General features: G+C 55.2%; 2 protein-coding genes across 2 annotated transcripts; one reads left to right on the top strand and one right to left on the bottom strand.

Annotated features, from left to right (window-relative positions):
* Positions 1-9,129: 9,129 nt before the first annotated feature.
* On the bottom strand, positions 9,130-20,477 carry SGCA (sarcoglycan alpha). Its single transcript, NM_001144122.1, is given in 10 exon segments — positions 9,130-9,144; positions 9,684-9,876; positions 16,224-16,250; positions 16,470-16,678; positions 17,617-17,779; positions 18,199-18,397; positions 18,805-18,877; positions 18,990-19,132; positions 19,238-19,357; positions 20,426-20,477. Coding segments are annotated over 9 exon segments (1,152 nt in total). The 5' UTR covers positions 20,463-20,477; the 3' UTR covers positions 9,130-9,144; positions 9,684-9,695.
* On the top strand, positions 14,731-15,355 carry LOC146398157 (histone H1.9-like). Its single transcript, XM_084984830.1, has one exon. The coding sequence runs from the start codon at positions 14,731-14,733 to the stop codon at positions 15,268-15,270; it is 540 nt and encodes a 179-aa protein (XP_084840956.1). The 3' UTR covers positions 15,271-15,355.
* Positions 20,478-23,148: the final 2,671 nt, after the last annotated feature.

The following is a 23,148-nucleotide window of genomic DNA, read 5'->3' as shown; positions in this document are numbered from 1 at the left end:
AGCTCTCCGTGCCTTCGGGATTCACCTCAGCCTTAAGACCAGATATTGTTGCCATTTATATGCTGTCCTGTTTTCACCCTGTTCTTCTGTCCAGACCAAGCGGGGCTGGCTCAGGCCAGAGGCTAAGTGCTGTGCAATGCAGGGCTGGGCGCAGGGTTCAGGTGGAGAAATGGAGGAGACCAAAGAGAAAGAACATGAGGTCGAGGGGCAGCTCTTCTGGGTGAGAGTGTGGAGGTGTGAGCTCCACTGTGAACAAGAGCCGGCACAGATCAGCCTCCTGGTGGGAGCAGCCAGCGATGGAAGGCTCTAGGCCTGTGCTTGCTGCAATAATAAAAGCGTCTCTATCTGTGCTGAGGAGGATTTGACAGCAGATAGTGCAACCGAAGAACTCCTTTTTTTTTTTTGCTTTTTAGGGCCACACCCATAGCATTATGGAAGTTCCCAGGCTACGGGTCGAATCGGAGCTGTAGCTGCCAGCCTATGCCACAGCCACAGCAATGCCAGATCTGAGCCACATCTTTACCCTACAGCACAGCTCATGGCAACACCAGGTCCTTAACCCACCAAGTGGGCCTGGGGATTGAACTTGTGTCCTCATGGATACTAGTCAGCTTTGTTACCACTGAGCCACAACAGGAACTCCTGAAGCGTTTTTTGTTGTGTTGTTTTGTTTTGGGTTTTTCTTTTTGCTTTTTTAGGGGTGCACCTGTAGCATATGGAAGTTCCCAGGCGAGGGGTCACATCAGAGCTGTAGCTGCTGGCCTATACAATAGCCGCTCCTGCTACCTCCACTTCAGCTCACAGGCTCACGGTAATCCGAACCCACATCCTCATGGAAACTAGTCAGGTTCATTACTGCTGAGCCACAGCAGGAACTCCCGAGAACTCCATTTTTAATTTCACTGTGATGAGTTTTAATAGCTGCACGTGGCTAGTGGCTACAGTACTGGGTAGCACGGCCCTAGGCAAAGGACGGACTAAGCCCCTTGCTCCACGTGTACAAATCTACCCATGGGTACGTGGGTGCTCGTGCCGTGAGGGCACACCTGGTGACGCCTCGGCTCAGGGCTGTGGTGGTGGCAGAGTCTGGCTGTGCCGCCCTGCCTGGGTCATGTGATTTGGGGCCAGATTGTGGTTCCACCGTGTGTGTAGGACAGGAGGGGAGGGGGACAAAGGGACCATTGTATCACCTTCCCAACCCCAGCCCTCCTCCTCGCTGACATCACAGCTGCCCTAAATACAGCCGCCCAGACCCTCTGCCCACACGGAGGCACAGCACCACCCTGCTGCTCTGCGGGCTCGCCTTGGCTTCTCTGGGACGGAATGATGGATCAAGCTCCTGCAGTTGATTTTTCAGCCAAATCCAGACCGAAAATTCTAGAAAGAGACGAGGCTTCTTTTGCATCTTTTACTTTTGCTGCGCGCTCTCTCTCAGAATCCTGGGTCCGTGTTGTGGCTCAAGACCTTCTCCTGTCAAGATTTTCTGTAACTGCAATCTGGCGGATTCTCTCTCGCGCTGTCTCTCTTTCAGCTCCTGAACCCTCGCCTCCCAGGTGCCTCCAAGACTATCCTAGACAGAGCTGGGTGCAGTGGAGAGGCTGAGTGGGGGAGCCTCAGGCCAGGGCGCATGACGCAGGGCTGGGTGGAGCTGAGTGTAGGGCGGCTGCAGCAAGCACAGGGCTCTCAAAGCCAAGACCCACAGGGGAAGGCGGAGGGAGGTGGATCCCCCACCCACCCCCAGCCGGCCCCGTGTGAATGAGAACTACCCATCCACCCGGGAGCAAAGGGATCCATGCTCCAAGGGACCTTGCATCCCCTGTGGGTGTGTGGGGATGGGCAAGGGTCTGTGGATGCAGGAAGAGCTTTCACACACATCTGGTGACCCAAAAGATGCTGTGTGCCCTGTGACAAGTTCTGTGGGTCCAGGGGATTGGGACATGTGTGCGGAGGTGTGAGAGAGGGCACAAGAGCGTCTGTCTGTGTGATGGAGCATGATTGGGAACGGTAGAGCAAGGAGCAAAGGAGAATGGGGAGAGGCTGGGCCTGCGGGGAGGGCTCCATCCTTAAGTCTAGCGCTGGCTGTGTCTCTGCATTCCCTTCCTGGTGCGTGCTCCAGAGGGTACCACATGGGACCAAGAGATATCCATGGACCAGAAGGCCCAGACCCTGGAAGAAGGCTGGCCCTAGTCTCGGAGGGTAATCAGGCCCTCAGGGGCTCGGAGAGTCCAACTCTTTGCAGAGGATGTGCACGGCCAGGCCTGGAGGGAGGTGAGTTTGGTGCACGTGGGCACTGGAGAGAGTGGGATTTTCTCGACCCAAGACGGTGGAGGAGGCGTTCCCGTTGTGGCGCAGTGGTTAACGAATCCGACTGGGAACCTTGAGGTGGCAGGTTTGATCCCTGGCCTTGCTCCATGGGTTAAGGATCCAGAGTTGCCGTGAGCTGTGGTGTAGGTTGCAGACGCGGCTCGGATCTGGCGTTGCTGTGGCTCTGGCATAGGCCGGTGGCTTCGGCTCCCATTAGACTCCTAGCCTGGGAACCTCCATATGCCGCAGGAGCGGCCCTAGAAAAAGCAAAAAGACAAAAAAAAAAAAAAAAAAAAAAAAAAAGACTGTGGAGGAAAAGGAAGATGGTGAGGGGTGGGGACATTTTAGAACAAGGAGGGCACCTATTCCAGAATGAGGTGACCTCACATCTTCTGAGGCATGAGGCAAAACCCTCGGGCTCCTCAAGGCTTCTGAAAACTCTGATGCATGCAGGTGTTCTGGAAAGGGGCTGAATTCTGGGTTTGGGTAGATTTGAAGTGGAGATAGAGGAAGGACCACGAAACCAGTGCTGCGCAGTAAAAACATGAAATGAGCCGTATGTGTAATTTTTCATTTTCTAGCAGCTATAGTAAAAAAATGAAAAGAGGAGTTCCCGTCATGGCTCAGCAGTTAATGAGCCTGACTGGCAACCATGAGGATGCAGGTTCGATCCCTGGCCTTGCTCAGTGGGTTGAGGATCCGGCATTGCCGTGAACTGTGGTGTAGCTCACAGATGAGGCTCGGATCCAGCATTTCTGTGGCCCTGGCATAGGCTGGTAGCTACAGCTCCGATTGGACCCCTAGCCTGGGAACCTCCATATGCCGCTGGTGCGGCTCTAAAAAAAAAAAAAAAAAAAAGAGGGAGTTCCCATCGTGGCTCAGTGGTAATGAACCTGCCTAGCATCTGTGAGGATGCAGGTTTGATCCCTGGCCTTGCTCAGTGGGCTAAGCCTCCAGCATTGCTGTCAGCTGTGGTGTAGGTTGCAGAGGGAGCTAGGATCTGGCATTGCTGTGGCTGTGGTGTAGGTCAGCAGCTGCAGCTCCTATGTGACCCCTAGCGTGGGAATTTCCACGTGCCTCTGGTACGGCCCTAAAATGACAAAAAAAAAAAAAAAAAAAAAAAGAAAGAAAGAAACGGGGGGTGTTAACTTTAATAAGATATTTTATTTAACCCAGTGCATCCCCCAGTATTACTATTTCATCCGTACCTTTGCAGCACCTCAGTTTTTATTTTTTTCTGTTTTGTGAATTAGTTTATTTTTTAATTTCTTAAAGCATTATTGAAGTATGGTTGATTTACGGTGTTGTGGTCCTTTCTACTGCACAACGAAGTGATTCTGTTTCATCTAGACCTACATCCATTCTTTCTCAGAATCTTTCCCCACATAGATGATTACAGGATATTGGGTAGAGTTCCCTGCGCTATAAGCAGGTTCTCTTTCTTTGGCCAATCATTCCACATACCTCAGTGTGCACATGCCGGTCCCAAACCCTGAGTCCATCCCTCCCCCTCAGCTGTCCCCTTGGGTAACCACAAGTTTGTTTTCAAAGTCTGAGCACACTTCACATGCTCAGTGGCCGCAGGTGGCCAGCAGCTGCCTTACCGGGCCGAGCAGGATTGAAGAGCAGATGCGGGCCAAGGGGCAGGCAAGCATCCACGTCCACCCCAGTCCACAGGGAGAACTTGCGCTCTTCACAGAATGGAAATTGTGCCCATTTAATCGAGAGCTTAGAGGACCAGGACATGCCATGGACCTTGCGTTTTGGGGTGACCATGAGAGTGCTTGTGTGTAATAAATTCTCCATTCTTTTTTTTTTTTTTTTTGCTTGTTTGGGCCACACCCATGGCATATGGAAGTCCCAAGGCTAAGGGTCGAATCGGAGCTACAGCTGCCGGCCCACAGCACAGCCACAGCCATGTGGGATCCGAGCCGAGTCTGCAACCTATACCACAGCTCACGGTAACTTTGGATCCTTGACCCACTGAGCGAGGCCAGGGATCGAACCCTCCACCTCACGGCTACCAGTCGGATTCATTTCCGCTATGCCACAATGGGAACTCCCTAAATTCCTTGTTCTTGGCAGCTGCCACGCACTTGCTTGTTGCTTCCAAATTCTCCCCCGAACCCCCAAACAGTTATAATTAGTGTCTATGAGTAACCAGCAGGGCCGTGATTGGAGACCTGCTCGCTACCTCCAAATCCCAAATCCCAGCAGATACACAAGGGAGCTTTCTATAACATAGATGTAGGTGTGTGTGCATGTGTGTGTGTGTCTCATGAATACAGGAGAAGCGTGCATGGGGTGGGGGTGGGGGTGGGGTCAGAGGCCAGCCAGAGCGGGGCTCTGTGTCCCCAAGTCCATTTGAGAGGTGGTGAGGAAACATCCAGTCAGGCTGTGCACGAGGGCTGCATTTGGCATGCAGGTGGAGACACCAGGTCGGGTGGGCTGTGGCTCTGGAGGGGACCGGTGAGTGAGGTCAAGTCTCAGGGTGGAGGGGGTGGCAGAGGCTATTTGTCCTTGGCAGTGGGGTGGGGGTGGGGTGTGTGCCAGGTGGAATCTTGCTCCCGTCAGTGAGGGTGCCTGTGCCCTCCCTACGTGCTGCCAGGCGGCTAGGCACGTGTCTGTGCCCAGGCACAGCCTGTCATCCCCCAAAGTCACGCCATGCCCCCCCCCACCCTCCGCCCCGCCCCTTGTCTGGGCCACTTCCTCCCGGGCCGGCAGCCAGGCTCCCGTGTGCTCCCAGCAGCTGAGCTGCCAGGCTCCCAAGGCCAAGGGCAGCAGCAGAGGGAAATGTGGGACTGGCCTCCCACTCTCTCACCCCAGGAGGAGCACAGAGGGCTCAGGCGGAAGCAGGAGACAGGGAGAGGGTGGCCCCCTCCTCTCGGGGGCGCAGGGCTGGAGGAGAGCCACCCTAGACGGCAGGCTGACCCGCGGAGCCTCTGGTCTGAGCAGATTCAAGGCAACGCCAGGTTTCAGCCAGATGAGGCCTCACTCCCCCAGAAGGGAGGACATTTCGAGTGAGAAGTCAGAGGCACCCTCTTGTCAGGGAGCCCCTGCACTTGGGTGGTGTTACAGAAAGAGCACCTCAGGGAGTTCCCTTCGTGGCTCAGCAGGAATGAACTCTACTAGTATCCATGAGGATTCATTCGGGTTCGATCCCTAGCCTTGCTCCGTGGGTTAAGGATCCAGCATTGCCATGAGCTGTGGTGTAGGTCACAGATGCGGCTTGAATCCCAAGTTGCTGTGACTGTGGGGTAGGCCGGCAGCTATAGTTCTGATTCGACCCCTAGCCTGGGCACCTCCATAGGCCACAAGTGCAGCCCTAAAAAGTGGGGTGGGGGGAAACACTTCAGGAATTCCTGTTGTGGCTCATTGGTAACAAACACAACTAGTATCCATGAGGACACGGATTCCATCCCCAGGCCCACTTGCTGGGTTAAGGACCATTGCTGTGAGCTTTGGTATAGGTTGCAGATGTGGCTTGGATCTGGTGTTGCTGTGGCTGTGGTGTAGGCTGGCAGCTGCAGCTCTGATTGGACCCCTAGCCTGGGAACTTCCATATGCTACCGGTAAGGTCCTAAAACAAAAAACAACAACAACAAAAGAGCACTTCAGTCAACAAACATTTATTAAGCTCATACACTATGTCAGCCTGGAGCTTCTTCCTGCTTCCATAGATACTTCTGGAATTAGGTAACTAAACGGTGTGGGATGGCCAGCAGGCAGTAGTGGAAGAAACAGAAAATAATTTGTGGAAGCTTTAGCAACAGTCTTGCTCACCTTACCCCCTTTGCCCAAGGAAGAGAAGCAACCTCCTTAAGAGCTCTGAGCAACCCAGACCTGAAGGCCACCTTTCTCGCATTCCCTTAGAATATCTCCACTGAGCACCTACTGTGTGCAGTCAGTGTGCCCCATGGGGGCACACAGAATCCTGTCCTCCTGGACATTACATTCTAGGGCCGAAGTGGATCCCAATTCAGACAGGACATATCCCGTAGGAGAGCTCAGAGGCTGTAAGAGGTGCCTCGGAGGGCTGGCGGAGGGGGCTCTCAGAGGAGTCATTTGGACAGAGGCCAAAATATCTGCACCGAGGGGGGAGTTGTCTGGACTCGGGGGGCTGGGGGTTCCTGGCAGAAGGATCGGCAGGGGCAAAAGCTCTGAAATGAGGGTGTGTGAGGAGGCAGTGTGGCTGGAGCAGCAAGCAGCCGGGCAGGGTGATGAGGTCAGAGGGATGGGCAGGGTCTGGACACCTGGCCAAGAGTGGATTTGCTCTTAGAGTCACGGGAAGACAGCGGAGAGCTGAGAACAGAGGGGCGTGACTCCCTGATTTTTCCTTGTAAAGGATGGACCTGAGACTGCAGAGGCGGGAGGAGGCAGGGAGGCTACAGGGAGGCTGTTGTGAAGAAACGTGAGTGAGATTCTGGGGCCGGGTCGGGGAGGGTGATCGGGGAGGCTGTGAAAAGTAGGTGGATTCAGGATGGTTTCTGAAACTGGGGATTCTGGGAAGTGAGAGAAGGAAGAGAGGGTTCCAGGGGCAACTTGGGGCCCTTGTGACCTGGTGGCCTATACGTTTCTGAACAGCGGGATGCCGAGTTCAGAAACTCAGCCCTGGAGTTGGGGCTCAGTGGGTTAAGATCCCGAAGAGTATCCACGAGGATGCGGGTTCAATCCCTGGCCTTGCTCAGTGGGTTAAGGACTGGGTGTTGCCGTGAGCTGTGGTCTACGTTGCAGATTGGGCTCAGATCTGGTGTTGCTGTGGCTGTGGTGTAGGCTGGCAGCTGCAGCTTCGATCTGACCCCTAACCTGGGAACTTCCATAGGCCTCTGGTGCAGCCCTAAAAAGACAGACAGAAAGGAAGGAAGGAAGGGAGAGGGAGAGAGAAAGAGGGAGGGAGGAAGGAAGGAAGAAAGGAGAAAAAGAGAGGAGTTTTCCGTTGTGGCACAGTGGAAATGAATCTGACTAGGAACCATGAGGTTTCGGGTTCGATCCCCGGCCTCGCTCAATGGGTTAAGGATCCGGCGTTGCTGTGAACTGTGGCGTAGGTCGAAGACGAGGCTTGGATCCTGTGTTGCTGTGGCTGTGGTGTAGGCTGGCGGCTGCAGCTCTGATTAGACCCATAGCCTGGAAACCTCCATATGCCGCAGGTGTGGCCCTAAAAAGACAAAAAAATATAAAAAAAAAAGAAAAGAAAAAGAAAAAAAAGAAAGAAAGAAAGAAAAGAAGGAAGAAAGGAAGAAAGAAACTCAGCCCTCTCCAGGGGTCCTTGGCCCCGCAGGCACCACTATCAGGCTGGGGGGGGGGCGGTGCTCAGACTCTTCAGCCCCACCTCAGCCCCAATGCTGGGCCCTTGCCCCCAGGTGAGGGGAAACTCATGTTCTTCCCCCCTACATCACCCCTCACCCTGCAGCCCCTACCGCACGCATGGAGAGAAGGCATGATTGTCACCTCCAGGACCTTGGGGGGGGGCGGGTCCAGGCCTGGTGTGAGGAGCTCAGAAAGGGATGGAAAAGCCCAGCGTGGCAGACAGGATACCTGGCCCTTGTCTGGATTCCCTTGGAGCTGCCCCTGGGTCAGGGGCCTGGGCTACAAGTCCCTGCTCCTCTCTCCCCCTCCTTTTTTTTTTTTTTTTTTTTTTTTTTTTTTGTCTTTTTCTTTTTAGGGCCGCTCCCGCGGCATATGGAGGTTCCCAGGCTAGGGGTCGAATCAGAGCTGTAGCCACCTGCCTACACCACAGCCACAGCCATGCTAGATCTGAGCCGCGTCTGCGACCTACACCACAGCTCACGGCAACACCAGATCCTTAACCCACTGAGTGAGGCCAGGGATCGAACCCACAACCTCATGGTTCCTAGTCAGATTCGTTAACTACTGGGCCATGACGGGAACACCCCTCTCTCCCCCTCCTTAACTTGGTCCCCTCTGGGGCTTAATCTCTGGCCTGTCCTCCCAAAGGAGCATCAGATGTGAGACTTGGTGTGGCTCGGGGGTGGGGGGCAGGGGGCGGGGGGAGCCAGGCTGCCTTGTTTGTAGCCACCTGGGGAAAATAAACAAGCTGTGGCTGCTTCGTGGCCTGCTAAGCTCTCTAGGACTTGTGCAGGGACTAAGCTAAGCCAGTGACACTAAGCTCAGCAAGGGTTTCAGGCTGCACAAGTGTCCTGTGGGGACCTCAACCCTGTCTCTAAGAATCTCACCCGGAAGGCTCAAGGAGCTGGGCATTCAGAGTCCTGCATCCCACCCCTTCTCCTTATCGAGGCTGGTCTCCCTCCCTACACAATTTACAAAGGGGCTCTGGGGACCTGGATGGGTAAGAACCGGGATGTCCTGCTTCCAGAAGCCCTCAGCCTTCCAGAAGGCATTATGGAGGGGGACACACCAGGTCTGAATCCAAGCTCTGCCATGTGCTTGCTGTGTGACCTTGGGTAAGTCACTCATTCTCTCCGGGCCTCAGTGACCTTGTCTGTAAAATGGGAATAATGATTCCATTTCCTCTTGCTGTGCAGGGCATGTGAGGGCACATACAGGCCCTTCTCTCTTACGTCCGGAGAATTTGAGAAATGGCAAAATGCCGAGTGCAAAGGGGAGGTTGGTGGCCCCTGGCTGCCGCTGAGGGTCCCACAAGGCGGAGGGGGAGACAGGGAGGCGATGACAGCTGGGAGAGGGGCTGCCGAGAGGAAGGCGCAGGTGTAGCCGATGAGCAGAGCAGCAGGGATTTATTCTAGCAGTCTGGATCCCAGACACCCCCGCCCCATCCTCATTTCTCTGCTTATTCCAGGCCTGGGGCCCATCAGTCCAGGAGTCAGAATCGGGAGAAAGGATGTGGCCATGGGTTAAGCTGCTCTGTGATTGGGGAGAAAAGGGAGGATGAGGTCAGAGTTGGAACCAGAACAGCAAAGAGAAGAGAGAGGGGCGTCCCCACCCTGACCCTCTGACTCCCAGTGCCTCCCAGGAAGGCACATCCCTGGCACTGCTGAGCAGCGCCCCCAGCCAGCGCTGCCTCGAAAGGGCAGACAGGTCTGTGTGCCCCTTCCTATCCCCCCCTACCCGCCCCAGCCCAGAGATGGAGGTCACCTTATTATTCCCAGAAAAGAGGCTGCCCAGGAGTTCCCTTTGTGGCGCAGCAGAAATGAATCTAACAAGGAACCAACCATGAGATTGGAGGTTCGATCCCTGGCCTCGCTCAGTGGGTTAAGGATTCATCGTTGCCATGAGCTGTGGTGTAGGTCGCAGACAAGGCTTGGATCCCGTGTTGCTGTGGCTGTGGTGTAGGCCACTAGCTACAGCTCCAATTCGACCCCTAGCCTGGGAACTTCCATATGCCGCGAGTGAGGCCCTAAAAAGCAAAAAAAAGAAAAAAGAGGCTGCCCAGCCTGACTCACCTGCGCGGGTCCTCAGTGCTGGTCCAGGATGAGGGGCACCTGGGCGTTGTCCACCTGGGGGGGCAGCCGCTCACCCGTGCGCACGTTGAACATGGGTAGGGTGGAGAGCGGCCGGGGCACCTCTCTGCTGGCTGCCATCTGTCGCAGCTCCTCGGTGTTCCCACGGATGGTGCAATGGTGAACCATCTGGATGCTGGGGGCACAGGGCCAGCAGAGTCATCAGCTCTGGGAGTCAGCACCCACTTTGGGGCCCAGCCTGGCACTCTAGCGCTGAGCTACCCTGCAGTCTTCCCCACCTGTGATGGGCTGGGAGCCTTGCAAACATGATGGGTGGGGGAGGACAAACAGGAAGTTCTGTGGTGCCAGCTCTTTGTTCAGTGACTCTGCCACAGGCTCTGGGTGCAGACAGCTCGGGTTCAAAGCTGTGTGACCTTTATAAGGTACTTAACCACTCTGTGCCTCAGTTTCTTCAACTGTAAAATGAGGATAATCATAGAACCTACTTCCTAGGATTGTTGTGGAGAGTAAATGAGAAAATGCAGACTTGGTGTTTATTTCTCGTTTTGCTTTATAGGGATGCACCCACGGCATATGGAGGTTCCCAGGCCTAGGGGTCAAATCAGAGCTGCCAGCCTACACCACAGCCACAGCAACATGGGATCCAAGGCACATCAGCAAACTACGCATAGCTCATGGCAATGCCAGATCCTTAACCCACTGAGCAAGGCCAGGGATCGAACCCCCAATCTCATGTCAGGTTTGTAACCGCTGAGTCACAGTGGACACTCCCAGGCTGGGTATATATGTATATATGTATGTATTTGTCTTTTTAGGGCCGTACCTGCAGCATGTGGAAGTTCCCAGGCTAGGGGTGGAATCGGAGCTACCAGCCTACACCACAGCTACAGCAATGCGGATCCGAGCTGCATCTTTTTTTTTAGGGCCGCACCTGCGGCATATGGAGGTTCCCAGGCTAGGGGTCGAATCGGAGCTGTAGCCGCCAGCCACAGCCACAGCCACAGCAACGTGGGATCCAAGCCGCATCTGTGACCTACACAACACAGCTCACCGCCACACCGGATCCTTGACCCACTGAGTGAGGTCAGGGATCGAACCCGCAACCTCATGGATACTAGTCAGGTTTGTTTCTGCTGCGCCACGACAGGAACTCCTCAGCTCCTTCTTCTAAATACTCTCTCCCTGCCCTGAATGTCTCTCCCCTACCCAGAAGCCCCATCTTAGCCTGGCAAACCTGCCTCATCCACCTTTTCCTAGCTTTTGCCCAAGCTCTTTCCTGCCAGGCTTTAACAGCTTATATACTGGATCTTCAGATGGGGGCTCCCCGCTCCCTTTGTGCCTTGACCCCACCCCAGGCTGCCCCCAGCATTGCTTCGCTCCAGACACTAAGTCTTTCTTCCTGTCTATGTTTCAGACCGGGGCTCCCTGAGGCTGGAACCAGGTCCCACTCTGAATGCCTGGAAACCTCAAATGGACTGACCACGACACCCGCTGGGAATTCCTTCCTGAGCTAGAGCTGGAGTTTCCCCTAAGAAGGCTGAGCTTCGTTCTCATCTGACATTCTCATGGACTTGCTTTCTGCTTGCTGTCCAGGGGCAAGTTTAGTTCATTCTAGGAAGGAGGGTAGCACAATGACTAAGCATGAGGACTCGCTTAGGATTTGAATGTGAGTTCCACTGCTTATTGGCTGTGTGACCTTGTGTAAGTTACTTAATCTCTCTGTGCCACCATTGCCTCAACTGTAAAGTGGTTGTTGTATGAATTGAATGAGTTAAGACAGAAAAACATTTACATGTCTACTGGTCAGCATGCAGGAAAGGGTAACTTTTTTCTTTTTTTTCCTTTTAGGGCTGCCCTATGCTTTTTAGGGCATATGGAAGTTCCCACCCTAGGGGTCGAATTGGAGCTGCCAGCCTATGCCACAGGCACAGCAACATGGGATCCGAGTCGCATCTGTGACCTACACCGCAGCTTGTGGCCATGCCGGATCCTTAACCCACTGAGTAAGGCGGGGGATCAAATCCGTGTCCTCATGGATACTAGTTGGGTTCTTAACCCACTAAGCCACAGCGGGAACTCCCACTTCTTATAGGGAGCCTTCGGTTGTTATTATCATTGGTGTGATTTTATTAGCCATCAGGCCCCCTGCTGAACTTGGCCTCCTGTGGGGGGATGATGTTTCCAACCCCTTTTCCATGCACCCACTCACAGTTGTGGGCTCAGCCTGGAGATCTTTTCCCAGACTACCTGGTTGCTGGGTCAAACAGAGAGCATGGACTTTTCAGTACAAACAGTAAGGACTGGTTTTCTTAAAGGGGTGAGGGCCCTGGGCAGGGTAGAAGCAACCTACTTACTGCTGGACGACTGATCAAATCAGGAAGGGGAAGTGACCCCCATCCACCCCCAAGTCTCAAGCAGTGGACACAGACTCCAGCTAGAGCCTGGATGCCAGGAAAGACCTTCTAGATTAAAAAAAAAAAAAAAAAAAAAAGGAAAAATAAATGGAATTCCCATCCTTGCGCAGAGGTTAACGAATCCGACTAGGAACCATGAGGTTGCGGGTTCGATCCCTGGCCTCGCTCAGTGGGTTGAGGAGCCGGCATTGCCGTGAGCTGTGGTGTAGGTTGCTTGGATCCCGAGTTGCTGTGACTCTGGCGTAGGCCGGTGGTTACAGCTCTGATTCGACCCCTAGCCTGGGAACCTCCATATGCCGTGGGAGCGGCCCTAGAAAAGGCAAAAAGACAAAAAAAGAAAAAGAAAAAGAAAGAAAGAAAAAAGAAAGACTTTCTAGCTTCAGGCTGAGTGGGCCACATGCCTTCCTGGTGGGGGTAGGGCTGGGGGGTAGGAGCAAGAACTTTCTGGCCAGCAGGGGGAGGTGGAGTCGCCCTCTTAAGGCTCAGGGAGAGTCAAGATGAGCTATTGAGTCTGGAATTTGGCAAGCAGCGTTGTCCAAAACACAATTTTCCATTCCCAGGCAAGGGGAGGCTGAGAGGGGAAGGGAGCCAGAAGAGTGAGCCTGGGAAGGCAGCCTGGCAGGTGGCGCTCCCTAAGGTGGGGGAGGCCTAAGCCGGAGGGCTCCCTCCCTGCCCCCAGACTCATGTCTGGGTCTCATTACCCTAGCAACACACACAGGTGGAAAAAATGCTCTGGGGACATTTTTTTCCAGAACAGGAGCAGAAGCCAGACCCAGGGCGCTCTCTCCTCCATCCTTCCACATAAACACTTGGGTGGACAAACCAACGAGCAGGTGTGTTCACACACACACACACACATACACACACACACACACACACACACACACACACACACACACACACACACAGCCCCTTGAGCCCTGCCCTTGGCACACAGATCACAGAAGAGGGTCACTGGGCTGGAGGATGTTCTGACCCATAAAGTCTGATGTAGGTGGAAAACAGGCAGCAGAATCCCAATTTTGGATGATTCAAAAAGTAGGAGACCTTGGAGTTCCCGTCGTGGCGCAGTGGTTAACGAAAACGACTAGGAACCGTGAGGTTGCGGGTTCGACCCCTGGCCTTGCTCAGTGGGTTAGGGATCCGGTGTTGCCATGAGCTGTGATGTAGATCGCAGATGAGGCTTGGATCCTGTGTTGCTGTGGTATAGGCTGGCGGCTACAGCTCTGATTAGACCCCCTAACCTGGGAACTTCCATATGCCGCCTCGAGTGTGTCCCTAGAAAAGACCAAAAAAAAAAAAAAAAAAAAAAAAAGAGAGAGAGAGAGAGAGAGACAGACCTTGAACAAGCAAAAAAAAAAAAAAAGGATTTTGTAGAAATAAATCAACACAAAATCCAAACCAAATAAAAATGAAGAAAGAGGAGTTCCCGTGGTGGTGCAGTGGTTAACGAATCCAACTAGGAAACATGAGGTTGCGGGTTCGATCCCTGGCCTTGCTCAGTGGGTTAAGGATCTGTGAGCTGTGGTGTGGGTCGCAGACATGGCTCGGATCCCGCGTTGCTGAGGCTCTGGTGTAGGCTGGCGGCTACAGCTCCGAATGGACCCCTAGCCTGGACTCCATAAGCCGAGGGAGTGGGCCTAGAAAAGGCAAAAAAAAAAAAAAGAGAAAGAAAATCCCCCCCCCTTTTTTGTCTTTTTAGGGCTGCATTCTTGGCATATGGAGGTTCCCGGGCTAGGGGTCAAATCAGAGTTGTAGCCCCTGGCCTACACCACAGCTCATGGTAATGCCAGATCCTTAACCCAAGGAGCAAGGCCAGGGATTGAACATGCATCCTCGTGAATACTAGTCAGATTCGCTTCTGCTGCACCACAGTGGAAACTCCCAAATCTTTTTTTTTTTTTTTGGCAGATACGCTGCACATCCCATTGTGCCCCAGCAGGGAACTCCAAAAAAAGCAAATCCTTTTTATTGTTTGTATAAAAAGTTGATGAAAGGATCAACTTCAGTACATCCCGGAATTACACTTCTGTTCCCTCTGGACAATTGATTCCCCATTCTAGTTCATTAAGGTTCTTATAAATCTGATTCTAGAAATGTATTCTTAAGCCCAGTGGGCTGAGATGGTGGGGTCAACATGATGCGTTTGAAACTGGGCTCGCGGGTCCCCCAGCATGAGCTGGCAAGCACACGCACAGCAGGGGCCCCAGCCGCCTGGCTCGCTCAGCCACAGCTCTTTTCCCCTGGCCTGGCAGATGCCTACACACCCTGGCATCTCCCGCCTGCCCCTCCCAAGAGCGAACAATGGGGCCACTGTGACCCCCACAGGATTCTGGTGGCCTCACAATGTCCCCCTGAGGTCACCACAGAGGTAACCCTACCACCCAGGGACCCTGGGGCACAAGTCTGCTGAGGCCAGTGTGGGTGATCATCCTTGGTCCTCCTCTGGCCACCCAGGGCCAGGCTTGGGCCAGATCCCTACCAGGAAGTCTCTGAGGGAACCAGGAACAGGGTCATACCTCCCCACCACCACCGAGGAGAAACTCAGGGGAGACTTTCCAGCCGCCATCCTGGAGGTCCTTACGCCCAGTTCCCTGCAGCCGCCCCAGGAAGAGATGCAGAAAGACACCTCCCTGCCGCCTCCATCTGTGCCCTTGACCTCAAACGCTGCCCTGGGTGCAGGCCGGCAACCCAGCACATCCGGATTGCCTAGCAAGAGCGAGCCTGGGCGCCGTGCCAGCCCCAAAGCCCCCCGGAAGCCCAGCATATCCAAAGTGATCCTGGGGGTTGTGGCGAACAAGGGGGCCCGTAACCGCGTGTCCCTGGCCACCCTGAAGAAGGCTGTGGCCACCAGGGGCTACGACATGGCCCGCAACGCCTGGCGCTTCAAGCGAGTGCTCAAGAGCCTGGTAGACAAAGGGATGCTGAAGCAGGTGACAGGCAAGGGGGCCTCAGGCTCCTTCCTCATGGGCAAGAAGCAAGACTCCAAGTTCAAGCTCAAGGCCAAAAGCCAGCAGCGGCGGCGGCGACAGCAACGGAGGCAGCAGCCTGCGCAGCGCCGTCCTGGGCCACGCCGGTTGCTCCTGGGCTCCAAACAGGGATCCAAGAGGCCCGTCAAGGGGGTTCGAAGGGCAGCCAGATGCCGCCGTAGTTAACCAGGCTGGCTGGGCAAGCAGGCAGGGGCACCGGGCCCGCCAGAGGCTCAGTGCAATGGAAATAAAAGGAGCCTAGCTTATTTCACCTCTGCCTCCTGGAATCTCTGGGGTTCAAGGGAGTGGGAGAGGACAAGGTTTGGGGGCGCAGAGGTGTAAGGCCATGGATGGGGGCGGGGAACCAGGGCAAAATAAGGGTGAGAGATTTGGGAAGGGCTGGAGGAACTGAAAGCATTGCAGGCATCGGCTGGTTCAACCGCATCCTCTTTTGGTTGTTTGTTTGTTTGTTTGTTTTCTGTCTTTTCTAGGGCCACACCCACAGCACATGGAGGTTCCGGGGCTAGGGGTCGAATCAGTGCTGTAGCCGCCGGCCTACACCAGAGCCACAGCCATGTGGGATCCCAGCCGCATCTGCGACCTACACCACAGCTCATGGCAACACCAGATCCTTAACCTACTGAGCAAGGCCAGGGATGGAACCCGCAACCCCATGATTCCTAGTTGGATTCGTTAACCACTGAGCCACAATGGGAACTCCAGCCACATCCTCTTGCAGGTGAAGAAACTGAGGCCAGAGAGGATCACAGGAATTATGTGGCAGAATGCAGCCTGGAACCCAAGGGTCAGACTCAACAGCAAAGTGTGGTTGTGTGTGTGTGTGTTAAGTTGCTTCTCAAACCCTTTCCACCAGGGTGGCAGAAGATCCCTGAAGTCTGGCTAGGTCCCCACTCCTGTCCCGCATTAAACGCTTTCATGGAGATCAGAAAATGAGAAAGCGAAGCCAGGACAGGACAGGACCAGCACCCAGCCAGCCCAGGACTGGAGCTCACAGGCCAAGGGTAGCCCATGCTTCCAGAGGAATCTAGTTGGGTCTATGCTACCCTTGGAGGTTGGGGGGGGTCAAGCTTTATAGTCCAAGGGAGCATCCTTCTGGCCCCCAGATTTCCCCTACTCACTCAGAGGTAGCCAAGTCTCTCTTCAGCCTGTGGAAAAGCAAAGGAGGTGATTAACTATTATCCATAACCCCCTCCTGGGGCCAGGCCAGGCCAGGCCAGGCCCCCCTCCCCCCCAACTCCTTCCCTGGCCAAGGACTCCGCTCCCTGAAGGGTGGGGGTCCCCACAAAGCACAAGTGCCACAGGGGGTCCCATGGATGTGAGCACCAGCCCCAGTGCCCTCCCTGCCCTCCGCGCCCCACACTCACCGTCCCTCCCGCCGGCAGCACATGACGTAGGCCAGCAGCAGGGTGAGCAGCAGGGCCACCAGCAGGGGCACCAGGAGGGTGACCAAGGCATCCGTCAAGAAGTCTCGGGCTGTGGCCTCGGTGGGTGGGCAGAAAAATGGGTCGTGTTCCAGGATCCCATCGCCCGGAGTAGGCACCTCATCTGCGGGCTCTGGCACTGACTTGTCCACCTGCTCAGAGAGCCCAGGCTGACTCAGGAGCAGATGGCTAGACATAGACCCCCCCCCCCAGGGCACCCGGGCAGGAACTCTGAGGCCACTGTCCTCTGTGCAACCACGGGGATGCCTCCTGCCTGCTCATGGGATGGACCAGGACGTGCACTGGACTAGGAGTCAGGAAAGAAATTCTGAGAGAGGCAGGACTGTCCAATGGTTAGAGCTTGGCTCTCTGGTCTGACTTCCTGAGTTTGAATCCTGTTTGGGACAAATGCTGTGCTGCAATGACTTACCTCAAGGTGCCTCTGTTTCCTCACTGTAAAGTTGAGATGTTACTAGCAGTACCTGTCTCCTGGGTGATTTTGAGGCTAAACATGTTGATTGTATAGAACCTGGCCCATAGCAAGTGCTCAAGAATGTTGATTACCAGTTCCTGGCTGTGCTGTCGGTCAAGTCACAGGAAGGGGTCCCAGCCCTGGGAAGAGGATCTCGAGGAACCCTAGACACCTCTGCTCAATATCCCACAGAGCAGTAGGGAGCGTCTTTGGTTTATAATACAGGAGTGAGAGCTATCTGTTCCTCACTGCAGGCCGATTTGCTAAGTGACACCTTAGTGGAAAACAGAGCTGTCACATGGAGGCCCTCGGTGAAGAAGGGGGTTTGGAACCCCCTTGCCAGAGTGATTGTTGTAGCTGTTGGGTTGGGCAGAGCAGGGACTCGGAGTGGAGATTCCTTGTCTGGATTATGGACTCTGTTGCCCTCTTGTGGCAGAAGGTAGAACTTCAGTGCGTGCATGTGGGTGGGGGCGGTGTGGGTGTGGGTGTGGGTGGGTGGGTGTTTGTGTGTACAGATAACTGGAGAAACAGGGAGAGATGGGATGGGAAGATGGGGGATGAAGGAGACCATGACGGGGGCTTTGCCCCTCCCCCACCCTGCCCCCGGCCCCTCCTCACCAAGGACACATTGCACCAGTCAACTCGGAAGTGAGGTGCCAAGGTGTCATAGCAGGACAGCAGTGGAGGCTGGCCCTGAGCACAGCGAGCCTGGCTGTCGGGGGATGCCACCATCTTCAGGCAGGTGGAGAAGGGTGAGGCAGAACCCACCTTGATGTATACGCTGGGCACAGACAGAAGCCACCATCAGCAAACTATCAGTAAGTACTAGGATTTGGGGTCATGGCCACCCTGAGATCTGGGGTTATGGTGAGAGTACACAAGGCACCCCAGGTTTCTGGGGGTGACCATTGATGGGTGGATCTTTCATGTCCTTATGGGCACCAGGAAGTACAGAATTCAGGGTGACTAGGATTTGGGTCCAGGAAGGGCAAGAAGGAGCAGAGCCGGCAACCAGAAGGCGGTGGACAGTGATGTGACACTGTCACTGTCACATCAGGTAAAGATGGGCACGGTGAGGGTGCAAAGAGATGGGTAAAGCCCCACCCAGAAATTAGAGAGACCCACATTTCGCCTATCACCCAGGCAGAAGGCCACCTGCCCCCTCCTCCTCCAGGAAGCCCTCCCTGGTCGCATGCCTACCCTTCCTTTCGACCTTCAATAGGCAGGGGGACTCGGCCCCCTCGGTCCAAGGCAGAAGTGATATTGATCAGCTGGAGATCCCCCGGCTCCCAGAGCCCCCCGAGGGCTGTGAGGAAAAGGCTGGCAGGTGTCGAGGGCAGCACCTCCTCCACGTCATGGCTGCGCACCAGGAACTCAGCCTGGTATGGGAGCAGGGGGCCTGGGAGGGCCAGGTGGGCACCTCAGGCTGTGCCCAGCCCCCAGCCCTGCCTGGATCATTCCCAAGCATCCCCCCACCCAAGCTCCCCCCACCCAAGCTCCACCATCCATGCTCCCCGCACCCAAGTTCCCCCCACCCAAGCTCCTCCCACCCAAGCATCTCCCCAGATCTCAGCTCCCTTCCTTCTTCTTAATACCCCACATAGCAGACCCTTCCTCCACCCTTGCCCCACACCCACGCCCCAACGACTTGCCCAAAGCCTCCTCTTAGTGTATCAGCAGAGCAGCGAAGACTACAGCTGCAGTCTCAGCAGGATGCCCAGCTCCCTACTACTCCCAGGTATCCCCTCTTCCAAGGGAGAGTCCCCAAGACTGGCATTGGTAGGGTAGGGGTGAGGCTGGTGGTACCTTCTGGGTCTGCAATCAACAGCACCAGCCTCTGCCGGGTGGTGTCAAAACTGTCCCGGTTGTAGGCTGTGACCTGGAGGATGGGGAGAGAGAGGGCTGAGCACCCAGTTACAGGCATGGGATTTATGTAAATGAGGGTACGCAGCTTCCTGCTGCTGGCCACTCCCTGGGGCCCCTGCTGATACCTCAATGACCTGGTGTCCGCGATCCTCTGGGGTGGCAGTGCCATAGAGGAAGCCAGGGTGGTGGGGGCTGCGCTGGGTGTAGCGGAGCCACCGGGGCAGGTCTGGGTGTCCCTGGAGGTGGGCGTGGTAGGTGACAGGGACAGCTGGTGGAAGGGAGGAGAGGGGCTTGGAGACACGACAGGAAGCTTTCGGAAGCCTTCACCTGCACCCCCCACCAGCCCACCCAGTGCTCCCCAGGCCCCTCTTACCAACGTGCTCAGGAAGCTGCAGGAAAGCATCATGGTCCAGGGTGTGTACAAACACGCGGCCCACGAGTGGGTGCAGGGTGGTCTGCTGGATCTCGGTGCCCCCCAGCCCTGCCAGGAGACCTGTGGGGACCCACACCCCCAAACACACAGACCAGCCTCAGTCCTGGCCAGGGAATAAGCATCCCCTTTTCACCCAGTCCCTGGTGGTCCTAAGGGACCAGAGAGACGTGTGCGAGGAGGGGGACAGCTTTGCTGGCTCCCAGGAAGGATGGGGTGGGGCCCTGGCCGAGCCACACACTTTAACCAGCGAAGAGACCCAGGCTTTAGTTTGGTTTGGATTCATGGAAGCCCCCTCACTCTTCATGTTAGGCTCCCATTGGGAGTCACAGTGGCTGGCTGGGAGGGGTGTGTGTGTGCGTGTGCATGTGTGTGTGTGTGTCTACACATGCGTGCATGTTAAGAGCACTTGGAGGAGTTCCTGGCTCAGTGGAAACCAATTTGACTAGTATCCATGAAGATGCCGCTTTGATCCCCGGCCTCGCTCAGTGGGTTAAGGATCCGGCGTTGCCATGAGCTGTGGTGTAAGCGGCAGCTGTAGCTCCGATTCGACCCCTATCCTGGGAACCTCCATATGCTGTGGGTGCAGCCCTAAAAAAAATAATTAAAAAAAAAAATTAGGAAAAAAAAGCACTTGGAAAAGAATGCCAAGCTGACTGTCTGGGCGCCTGGAGGGGTGGGAGGAAGAGAGGGAAGAACCCCTTGGAGGAGGTAGGTGGCCATTCTGGGGTTCCCACCCCCCCTCCTTTAATAGCCAGGGGGAACAGGGCCTCCACTGGAGGCCACTAAGAGCTGAGCGAAGAGGATCCCGAGCCCCAGGGAGAGGACCTGCCCCAGCGGCCCCCGCACCCTCCCGGAGCCAGATTTAGCCTGGACTCAGAAAGAAGCCAGCCCAGCCAGTGCATTAAAGGGCCCACGACACTCTGGGCCTGTGTGGTTAGGCCCGGCCTGGCCCAGGACACCCCACCCCTCCCAGGTCCCAGCTCCCCGTTCCCTGGAGCCCCCACCAGCTGTGGCATTCACACCCCAGAGTCCTTCTGCTCCTGCCTTGCCCTGACCCCCAAGCCCTCCCCTGAGGAACCTCTCACCCCCTCAACCTGGGCCTCTCCCCTGAAGAAGCCCCCAACTTGCCCACGAGGAGAGAAATCCAGATCAGCGTTGCTGCCATGGCCGCCCCAGGCTGGCCCTGCGCTGTGAGTGACAGAGACAGGAGCAGGGAGGAGGGCGGAGGGAGGAACGGGAAAGTGGCCCAGAGCAGCTGGGCCCGGCTTCAGCCCGTGGGGCCCTCCCCACCCCTTCCCAGAGTAGGCACTAAATCTAAGGCAGACACCTCCTCACATGACAAGGAGCTCCCGTCGTGGCTCAGTGGTTAACGAATCCGACTAGGAACCATGAGGTTGTGGGTTCGATCCCTGGCCTCGCTCAGTGGGTTGAGGACCCGCCATTGCCGTGAGCTGTGGTGTGGGTCACAGACGCGGCTTGGATTTGGAGTTGCTGTGGCTGTGGTGTAGGCCGGCAGCTACAGCTCCAATTCGACCTCTAGCCTGGAACCTCCATATGCCGAGGGAGCGGCCCTAGAAGAGGCAAAAAGACAAAACAAAAAACAAAAAAAAACAAAAAAGACAAGGTCCCTCCAATCCTCCCCTCCTCGGGGCCAGAGTATATTTTCTAAACCTCCAACCTGATGGCCTTGATCCCCCCCTTAGAACCCTAAGGGCTCCCACTGCTCTGAGTTTCCCAGCTGCTGGTGGCTTTCAGGCCCTGTCTGTTCTTGGCCATCCTATTTAGAATCCCCTTCCCTTCTTTCTTTCTTTCTTTCTTTTTTTTTTTTTTTTTTTTTTTTTGTCTTTTTGCCTTTTCTAGGGCCACTTCCCGCAGCATATGGAGGTTCCCAGGCTAGGGGTCGAATTGGAGCTGTAGCCACTGGCCTACACCACAGCTCACAGCAACACCGGATCCTTCACCCACTGAGCAAGGCCAGGGGTCAAACCCGCAACCTCATGGTTCCTAGTCGGATTCATTAACCACTGAGCCATGACGGGAACTCCCCCTTCCCTTCTTTCTAACCCCGCCCCCAACACACACACACACACACACACACACACACACACACACACACACACTACCCCAGGCTTCTGCCCAGCTCAGTCTGGCACCCCACAACCTGATAAGCTCCCCTGAGTCCACATGCCTTTGCATATGCTATTCCCTCTGCCCCAAATTCCCTTCCTGCCCTCATCCAACCAGCAAACTTCTGCTCACCTCTCAAGACTCAGCAGGGGCGTCCTCTCTTTTTCTGTGCTCCCTCCTTCCCTAGGCCAAGCTGGGGCTCCCTTAGCCCCATGCACAGCCCAACCACACAGAGTTGCAGACAGATTGGGATCTTATAATCTTTGCATCCCTGGGGCTGGCCCAGGGCCCAGCAACTGGTAGGTGTAGAGGGTGAAGTGACAGCTTCATGAATAGTACATGAGGGTGCCTGTTCACCCAGCCCTGTCCTCAGACAAGGTCCACCCCCCTCCCCAGCATACGCCCCAGGTCTAGGAAGAGAGAAAGCCCTGGAGGGGACAAGCCAGATAGAGAGACGGGGTATAAAGAAGGTGGCATGGGCTTGGAGGTCTTTCGGGCCCAGACCTGAATCCCACCTTGACCACTCGCTGGAGAATGTGGCCTTGAAAAAGTTTTGGGTTTTTTTTTTTTGTCTTTTTTTAGGGCTGCACCCTTAGCATATGGAGGTTCCCAGGCTAGGGGCTGAATCAGAGCTGTAGCCACCAGCCTACACCACAGCCACAGCAACGTGGGATCCGAGTCTCATTGGTGACCTATATCACAGCTCACGGCAACACCAGATCCTTAATCCACTGAGCGAGGCCAGGGATCGAACCCATAACCTTATGGTTCCAAGTCGGATTCGTTTCCACTGCGCCATGACGGGAACTCTCAGGCTCTATTCTCAAAACTGCAAAGTGACAAGACCAGCGCTCGCCTCCTGCCATCCTTGTGAGGAAGCTGCACAGTCCAGAATTCAGCACGTATTTACAGAGCACCTACTGTGCACCGGGCAGTGAGAGGGGAGAGATGAGCAGCCCCTGCTCCAGTGGAGCTCACGTGCCTGGAGGTAATGACAGCGACCCCCTGCCTGATACTGTGCTAAAGGTCTTACATATATTTACATCTGGGAGTTTCTGTTGCAGAACAGCGGAAACGAATCCAACTAGGAACCATTAGGTTGCGGGTTCGATCCCTGACCTTGCTCAGTGGGTTGAGGATCCGGCATTGCCATGAGCTATGGTGTAGGTTACAAACGCAGCTCGGATCTGGTGTTGCTGTGGCTGTGGCATAGGCCTGCAGCTGTAGCTCCGATTCAACCCCTAGCCTGGGAACCTCCATAAGCTGTGGGTGCGGCCCTAAAAATACAAAAAAAAAAAAAAAAAAAAAGCATGTATTTATATCCAGTAATTCATCCCATCCTCATAGCCGTTCCTCAAAGCAGGTATTATCTTTGTCCCCATTATACAGATGAGGAAAGTGAGGCACAAAGGGTGTATAACTTCCCCGAGCCCTTACTGCAGACAGCTGAATGTGTGTAAAGCACCAATCCAGGATGCCTCAAATGTCCCCACAAGTGGGGTACCACTTCCTCTCCCTTCCCGCATCTGATCTCAGCCCAGGCGTGAAGGAAGCGGGGAGTCCCTCTTTCCCTGGGCTTCCCGTTCAGAGCAGGCAGAGGGGCACTCTCCCCAGATGCTCTGAGAAGGAGGCAGGGGGCCAAGAGTTCCAGGGTTCCAAAGTCCTCAGTGCCCATGTGGGCATTCTTCCCGGGCCTTGAGACAAAGGGGGTTGGCACCCCACCA

The sequence above is a fragment of the Sus scrofa genome, chromosome 12, assembly GCF_054392235.1.
Source record: "Sus scrofa isolate SSC_HxYL_T2T_F1_AM1 chromosome 12, Sscrofa_HxYL_maternal_Yorkshire_Landrace_v2.0, whole genome shotgun sequence".
Lineage (NCBI taxonomy): Eukaryota > Metazoa > Chordata > Mammalia > Artiodactyla > Suidae > Sus > Sus scrofa.
Note: the sequence above shows the minus strand (reverse complement) of the source record. Positions and strands in the feature narration are given on the sequence as shown.